The sequence below is a fragment of the Dasypus novemcinctus genome, chromosome 13 (genome assembly GCF_030445035.2).
Source record: "Dasypus novemcinctus isolate mDasNov1 chromosome 13, mDasNov1.1.hap2, whole genome shotgun sequence".
In the NCBI taxonomy this organism is placed as follows: domain Eukaryota; kingdom Metazoa; phylum Chordata; class Mammalia; order Cingulata; family Dasypodidae; genus Dasypus; species Dasypus novemcinctus.
In genome coordinates, this window is record NC_080685.1 from 29,879,787 (window position 1) to 29,887,905 (window position 8,119).

Genomic DNA, 8,119 nt, shown 5'->3' on the forward strand with positions numbered 1-8,119 from the left:
TTCCATCTGGAGGCCAAGAGCCTCGTAATTCAAATTTTCTCTGAGACAGTTCTTTAACCTTCTCTGGCAGCCTCCTCCCTTTTCCCAGGTGGGAAATATTTCCATTACCCTCTGAGTCCTCAATAATCAGTCAGTCCATTAGTAAAGGAGGAGACTGGAAGGGTTGTATATCTTGAGCCCCTTGCAGGTTCCAAGTCAAACAATGGTGCAGCCCCACCTGGCCTGGAATGGTTCCTGGGACACAGCAGACCAAATTTGTGAGTCAAAAGCTGAGTCAGCCTTGGGTTGTGTCCTTTTCTCTCCCCTTCCCTGGGGCATCCTCAACAATTAGTCCAAGTCAGAGGAGAGGGAGGTTGTGAGGGTCAGATTTCTCCAGCCCTTCCCCGGCTCCCTGGGCAAACCAGTGTGTAGTTCTACATGGCCTGGGAGGGCTCGTGGGACACAAAAGGCCAAATCTGTGGGTCAGAAACTGAGTCAGCCTTAGGCTGTGTCCCTCTCTCTCCCCTTTCCTGGGGTGGTAGATCCCTGGAGCCCCCTTTGTCTGTAGCCGCAGGCCCAGAGGCCGGAGAATTCTAGTGTCTTTACTGTGGGGGATGGTGCTGGCAGCAGCAGTCACTGGTTTCAACTCACAGTTCTGTAATGGAGATTTCCCTCCTTTGTCCCTCTCTCCTCTGGGCAGTGTTCAACCTTCGCCTGGTGTCCTAAACCCTAGAAGATCTTTTCCTAGGCTGTTTCAGTCTATCCTCTAGCTATTTTTCTGGAGAAGAAAAGAGTCCTATTCCTCTCTAGTCCACCATATTCCCAGAAGTCTCCTCCTGTGTGTTCTGCACCCCCAGTGGTTAAGAGTGTGAGAATTGACCCTTGGATTCATCTATCACACCTATAACAGCCCCATCACCCAGTGGTCCACTGAAAGCATCGGAGACCTGAACCTGCACCTCACTGTGTCCAGAAGCAGCCAGCATCTGATGCAGACAGCTCTCCAAGAGTCGGGAGGTGGGTGAGTACACTTAAAAATCCCCTTTGTCTCTTTTCTTAACCAGTGCATAGTCTCCCCTGAAAGCAAGAACACTGGGACTGGGCCCCGGGAAGCCTTGTTAGCTCTGTTATCTTCTCTTTGCTGCGGTTAACTCCACTGCCTTCATCTAGCCTGTAGCAAACGTCGTCTCCCCTAGCCCCACTGCCTAACTAAAATGACACTTATGCTATTTTTTTGCTTATTCCCTCATGGACCAAAGACTTCTTTGCTTCCCCCAGGTATCGCCTTCCTGTGCAAAACCACTCTAGGTTCTGTAGCATCTCCTGGCCTGCTCACTGACCAAGAGCTGGTGGACCATACATAAATGGCTCTGTAATAGACCCCAACTTGCCACCCTTATAACTTTACCTCTCCCTGTGAAATAAAAGGGCTATCAGTTAATTCTTGCTGGAATAGGGATCAGACTTGTACTTTTAGCCCCCTGGATAGATTTCGGATATCAAGAACATGTCATCCGCAACCTCAGTGCCATCTTGAAGCTGTAGCCCAAGAAAAAGGGCAAACTCTGCAAAGACTATCTCCCTTCTCACTTCCCTCACAGCAGTAACTAACTGTGGACAACTGATGAGCTTTAGGTTACCTCCTGGCAGAAGAGGAGGCGCCTGTGCCGGTGCCAACACATCCTGTTGTACCTGGATCAACACTACCAGACAAGTCGAGACCCACATCCAGGAAATCTTCAAACAAGCCAAATGGCTTCACAGCATAAACCAGCAACAAAGGGCCACGTGGGAATCAATGAGGGGTTTCTGCCCAGCACCTCTTGGTTGTATTCCCTGGTCTCGCCGCTGATCATGCTAATCGTCATCCTTCTCCTCGGACCTGTTTCCATCCTCATCATCACCAACTTTGTCACACAGTGCCTCAAAGCCACCAAACTCTTTCTCCTGTCCCCTGAAGCTTTAGAGTATCAGCCTCTAGAGCCCCAAACTAGTCATACTTGGTCTTCAGGGAGTCAAAGGACCTCCTCGACCAAAAGGAGGGAGTGTGAAATAGGAACCATCAATGATTTTACTAACCATCTTGATTTGCTGAGCTTCCATTTTATCCAGGGAATTATAAAGAAGAAACAGGTTAACTGAAGCAGGCTGACATACCGATAATCCTTTGTGGTGCTGATAAAAACCCCTGCCCCAAGCTAGAAGGAAGAGTTTATGCTGATACTGGCAAAGTCTGCTATCTTCACCGAAAGGCCACAATCTACCATCAACATCCTGCTTGCAAATTAATGAACTGGACCTCAAGGACACCCTGACCAAACAGCCCCCCCTCAACCCCTGGAGAAACCATAAATCAAGTTCCCTTTTCCCCTCCCCATTCCCCCCAGCTGCTCCCCCAGCTCACCCTTCAAGCAGAAACCTCTTTTGGTGCTGCTCCTGCATTAATGCAACTTTAGCTCGATAAGCTTGCTCTGCACACCCTTTTAAAAATCTGTTTATTTTATTTTCAGCACCATAGAGGAAAGGGATAAGGAGAGAACTGAACTCCTGGGCACAAAGAAACCAGAAATCGATGGTATGGAAAATTCTGAGCTTCTGGAAAGTGAGTCCCCAGAGAATAGTGCTTCATGTGAAGATTTTAAAAAAGAATGTGGGACCCATCACCCATTTCAGTGCAAGTCAGGATTGGAAGTGCAGTTATCCAGGAAGGATTTGTGGAAAATTTTATCATCTGATGGTCTGGACCCCTGTGTACTACTGCAAAACCAACACATTTTTTTGTGAGGTCTATATGAACGGAACCACTGCCCAGACTGGACTAAAAGGGACAGAAAAGGGATAGAATGAAGGAAAAATGAGGAAAACCCATTTCAAAGGCAGAACCATGGGAGCTGAGGTCTGGACCAAAGACATTTCCTCTGGCCAAGAGAGCAGACCACCCAGGTGTGGGGAAAGGGTGAGTATGCCGGGAAGAATGCTGCTGCCCCAGGCTTCGGAGAGGGTTAAGCATATTCCTCGGGGTTTGTGGAGAGTCCGGCCAGCACCCCGCTGTTCTGAGGGGGTTGAGCCTGTGCCCCCGACACTGCAGTCTGGCTGGGACTCCACGTGTTCTCAGAGAGCATGGCCGCGGAGCAAGCACTTGGAAAGGGTGGGGCTGCCGCTGCGTGGACCGGGAGGACAGAACATCTTTCCACAGAGGACTCTCAGACCTTGAAACCTAATGGAGTATGCCCTGCAGGGTTTCAGATTGGCTTGAGACCTTGACCCTTGTTTTCCTTCCGATTTCTCCCCAGTGGAATGGAGATGTTTATGCAATGTCTGTGCCTCCTTAGATAGGTTTCACAGGTCCTAGCTGGAGGGGCCTTGTGCCCCAGGACAGAACCACACCTGTAATCGATTTTGATGAGACTTTGTACTTAGTTATTGTCACTGAAATGACTTAAGGCTTTTAGGATATTGTGACCCGAACGAATGTAATTTGCATATGGAAAGATCTTGTTTTTTTGAGGGCCAGAGGGTGAAGTCTGTGATCTGAAGCTGTATTTACTGCAGAAAAACCTGTTCTGAAATTTAATCTGCTCCTGTGGGTATAAACCCATTTTAGGTAGTAGGATCTTCTGTTGAGGCTTTTTTTTTTTTTTTAAGGTACCACGGATGGGGATTGAGCCCTGGACCTGGTCTGTGGGAAGCCCATGCTCAACCACTGGCCACATCAGCTTCCCCGAGTGGTGTTTCTTGTTTGTTGGTTTGCTAGTTGTTTGCCCCTTTGTCCTCGGGAGGTACGGAGGCCTCCCAAGTGGGAAGCGGGCGCTCAATTGCTTGAACCACATCAGCTCCCTGCGGCTACTTCTGTTAAAGTGTGACCTACCTCATTTAGGATTGAACTTAATCCTTTTACTGGAGACCTTTAGAAAAGAATAAAATTCAGATTGAGATAAAGCCGTGGGAGCCAGAAGCTGAAAGCAAGGAAACCTGGAAGAGAGAGACGAGCGGACACTGCCATTTGCCTTAGGAGCCAAGATCACTGGCAGCCGGTCTTCCAGAAGAAAGCATTGCCTTGATGATGCCTTGATTTGGGCATTTTTCCACCTCAAAACTGGAAGTTAATAAATTCCCACGGTTTAAGCCCAAACCATTTCATGGTATCTGCTTAGAGCAGCCTAGGAAGCTAAAACACAGCAGCAGAGGGGCACACAGCCAGAGCAGGGTAGGTGGGCTTGGTGTCCGTGCGAGGTAAATCCAGCTCCATCCAGGGCAGGAGTCACAGAGCCAGAGCACTCTTCAACAAGGTGGGTAAGGGAAGTACAGTGTGTGGGGTTTCTTTCCCACAGCCTGCGGCCTGCAGTCCGGTCTCTCCGGATGCCTTTGAGTTCTCCAAGTATCCAAATGGTTTGGGGAAGGCTTCACATGAGAGACACTGTGGAGTACCAAATGGAGAGTCAGATGACCTGGGTTTGAATTCGGATTCAGCCTCTCTAACTAGCTGTGTGACCTTGGAGAATCCTGAGGCTCAGTGTCTTCACCTATAGCGTGGGAGCAGCAATAATTCTTTCCACAGTTGTCTTGGGACCAAGAGAACTAATGTGTATGCTACAGGGCACTTCCTTCACTCCCTCCGCAGAGGGAAGCTGGTCTAGGAGCCCACAGAGCCTGCCAGCGGACATTCTCCCATTATCTCAGGCCTTTCGTATGCAGATAGTAACAGCTATTCAGAAGCTGAGCGAATTGGTTTTAAAGTCTCTTTCTTATCTTTTCCTCTGGCAGGTAGTAGCTGTGCTGGTAGCGCTGGTGCAGACAGAAGGAACAGTGGCCAGGACAAGAGACAGCGTGTCCCCACCATGGCCCACACTGTGTCCCTGACCAGAGTCGGGCACCAGCTGCGAATTCGCAGCCTCCTGGCCCGACAGTGCCTAGCAGAGTTTCTGGGTGTGTTTGTGCTCCTGGTAAGTAGGGTAATTGGGGGAGGAAAGAAGGGAGGTGGGCAAAAGTTTTCCCTCCCTCTGGTGTCTTGCCTTTTCCTCCTAGAGCTCCGCTTTCTTCTACCTCTCCATCACTTCTTTCCCCTTCTTGTCTCTCTTGTTTCGTCATGTATTTCCTTTTTTATTCCCATCCCTTCTTACCTCTTACTCCTCTCTTTTCCCCTTCCCTCTTTCTGCTTTTCTTGCTTGCTGGCTGACCCCTTAGTCTGCTCAGCTCTCTTGGCCTCTCTTCTGGCCTTCCCAATCTCTCTCCCCTGCTCTCCTGGGCTCCCAGTTCCTTATCTTCCCTCTACCTCCCAGCTCCTCACCCAGGGCGCTGTGGCCCAGGCTGTCACCAGTGGAGAAACCAAAGGCAACTTCTTCACCATGTATCTGGCTGCCTCTCTGGCTGTGATGATAGCCATCTACGTGGGGGGCAATGTCTCAGGTGAGGAGAGCGGGGAGGGACGTCCACGTGAGTGGGTGGATGGTGGTGGTGACTCATGGACAGTATCTCCTTGGGCTTGATCAGTGTCCCGGAATGAGTTGTGCCTTTGGCCCCCTCCAGCCTCTCCCCATTCTATCTCTCTCCATCTCGCTTTCTCACACTAATCCCTAAGGCACCTAGACAAATCTGAGTCAGGACCTGGAGGGTGAGTGCTATCCTCTCGCACGCCCCGGCTCCGTGTGGGGCTCAGCTCTGCCCAGGACCTTGTCTGCTTGTCCCCAGAGACACACTGCCTCAGTGCGCCTCGCTGGAACCGTGAGGCGCGCACACGGTATAGGCTATAGTGGACCCAGGTTCAAATCTCGGCTTTGCAGAGTGACCTTCACAAGTCCTTCAAACTCTTTGAGCTTCAACTTCCTAATCTGGGACTAATCTGTCTTAAGAGTAGCAATTTTAAGATTTCAAGCGTTCTAACCTGCCTTAAGAGTTGTGGGGAGGACTAGCGATGTTACCTGGTGACTGGCAGGTGACTGCCCGACGGCAGGCGTTTGATGGATGTTGGGTTTCTTTGCTTCCTCCTCAAAGGCGCGCACCTGAATCCAGCCTTCTCCCTGGCCATGTGTCTCGTGGGACGCCTCCCCTGGGCCAAGCTCCCCATTTACAGCTTGGTGCAGCTGCTCTCTGCTTTCTGTGCCTCAGGAGCCACCTATGCCCTCTACTATGGTAACAGGGAACGGGGCTGGGAGTGCCTGCTCTGGGCAGGGGTGCCTCCGAATGGTTTTGGATGAGCAAAGATAGTCACCCTGGGTGTCCTCCCCCCAGATGCTCTACAGAACTACACAGGTGGGAACCTGACGGTGACTGGCCCCAAGGAGACAGCGTCCATCTTTGCCACCTACCCTTCCCCCTATCTGTCCCTGAACAATGGCTTCCTGGATCAGGTGGGTGCGAGGGGAGACCGCGCCAAGTCCTAGCCTTCGCCCCTGTCCTGTGGGATCCCCGCCTATTGTTCGGGTTCTAGGTGGAAAGAGGGTGGTTCTATCTTACCCCCCACACCCCCCAGTGGCCAGCGTTGGGCACAGTCATCGGCCCTTGGGGGTGGAGGTGGCGGGGAGCGCAGGAGTGAGAGGTGGGGGCCGTTCCTCCTGTCAACCTCCAGGTTCTGGGCACCGCGATCTTGATTGTGGGCATCCTGGCCATCCTGGACACGCGGAACAAAGGAGTGCCTGCCGGTCTGGAGCCCGTGGTGGTGGGTATGCTGATCCTGGTCATCGGGCTATCCATGGGTGCCAACTGTGGATTCCCAATCAACCCTGCCCGGGACCTGGGCCCCCGGCTTTTCACCTACGTAGCTGGCTGGGGTCCTGAAGTCTTCAGGTGAGACACTGCTCCCCTGGTGCTGTCCCTCCACTCCTTTCTGCTAACGGCTCTGTTCCAGGGTCCCCAGCTCCTCTCTTAAATAGGTCTCTTGGCCTCTTAGAATAGTGTCCCTCCTGCAAGTCCCTGGTTGTCCCTTGCCTCCCCAGAAGCAGTAATATTTAGAGGTTGTGTCCTTAGGTGTATCATATTACCTCTTTGGGCATTATTTTGGGGGGGGGGGCATTATTGATCTCATCAGCCAAATGGGTATATTCATATAATTACCTAAGGCGAATGACTGGATCACTCTCTCTTGGGGTCCCCTCCTCTCCTAACTGCTATGCTTTTGTGCCAAGACCCCCCTTTCCAGTGTCCATGACCTCAGGAGCTACTTTAAGGAACACTCTTACTGCCCCCAGCCGTTGGGAGGAAGGCTAGGTAAGTCACCCCTGACTCTCCCTTTCTCCTTCTCTTGCAGGGCTGGTAACGGCTGGTGGTGGGTGCCTGTGGTAGCACCCATGGTGGGTGCCATCCTTGGCACAGCCACATATCAGCTGCTGGTAGCTCTGCACCACCCTGAGGGCTCCAAACCAGCTCAGGATCTGGAGTGTGTCCAACACAAAGCCTCAGATTCGAAAACTCCTGCCTCAGTGCAGATGCAGGAGTGTAAGTTCTGATTATGACAGCTCTCACTTCCCTCCTGGACACAGACCCAGAGACCCAGTCCAGTGACAAGACTTTTTTTTTTAGGTACCCCCGGGGCCAGGGATTGAACCTGGGACTTTGTATGTGGAAAGCCGGTGCTCAACCACTGAGCCACATCGGCTTCCCTGAGGTGGTTTTTTTTTTCGTTTGTTTTGCTTGGTTTTTGTTTTCTGGAGGTACCGGAACCTAACCCGGGTCCTCTTGTGGGAGGCAGGCACTTAACTGCTGGAGCCACATTCGCTGACATTCTCTTCACGAACAGGCCCTGGGCAGGTGCCTGGATTTCTCGCCTCACGCACGCATCTAGGCAGCTCTTCCTTCTAAACTGGGAAGGATAGCTGGGCAGGGGAGAACTGGTGGCGGATGAGGTCCTTACTCCCTAGCCTTCAGGGGCTCTTCCGACTCTGAGGGTTTCCAGTAACGCAGTTCCTCAAAGTAGCCGCCAGAGGGCGCGCGCTCGGGATGCTGGATTGGGAGAGCTGCGGGAGTCTGCTGCGTGGAGGGGGTGGCGACCAGCCAGCCCGGGGGCTCATAGCTTCCAAAGCTCGGGCCCCACTGCCAAGCTCTACGCCCTCCTGGTTCCAGCGCCGCCCGCCTTCACCCTCACCGGGTGTTCCATCCCCAAGACCCTGGGCCCCTCAGCTGAAGTGCCTGCCAAGGGGCGGGGGGG

General features: G+C 52.2%; 1 protein-coding gene across 1 annotated transcript; it reads left to right on the forward strand.

Annotated features, from left to right (window-relative positions):
* The first annotated feature begins 4,817 nt into the window (after positions 1 to 4,817).
* AQP10 (aquaporin 10) lies at positions 4,818 to 8,100 on the forward strand. Its single transcript, XM_023583660.2, has 6 exons — positions 4,818 to 4,922; positions 5,259 to 5,385; positions 5,971 to 6,108; positions 6,208 to 6,326; positions 6,545 to 6,762; positions 7,223 to 8,100. The coding sequence occupies exons 1-6, from the start codon at positions 4,818 to 4,820 to the stop codon at positions 7,419 to 7,421; spliced, it is 906 nt and encodes a 301-aa protein (XP_023439428.1). The 3' UTR covers positions 7,422 to 8,100.
* The last annotated feature ends 19 nt before the right edge of the window (positions 8,101 to 8,119 follow it).

Bases quoted from the DNA above. Each gene is read 5' to 3' on its own strand.
- AQP10 (XM_023583660.2), top strand. From the start codon at position 4,818: ATGGCCCACACTGTGTCCCTGACCAGAGTCGGGCACCAGCTGCGAATT. The intron at 6,109-6,207 runs GTAACAGGGAAC...TCCTCCCCCCAG, and splicing joins CACCTATGCCCTCTACTATG to ATGCTCTACAGAACTACACA. The intron at 6,327-6,544 runs GTGGGTGCGAGG...GTCAACCTCCAG, and splicing joins ACAATGGCTTCCTGGATCAG to GTTCTGGGCACCGCGATCTT.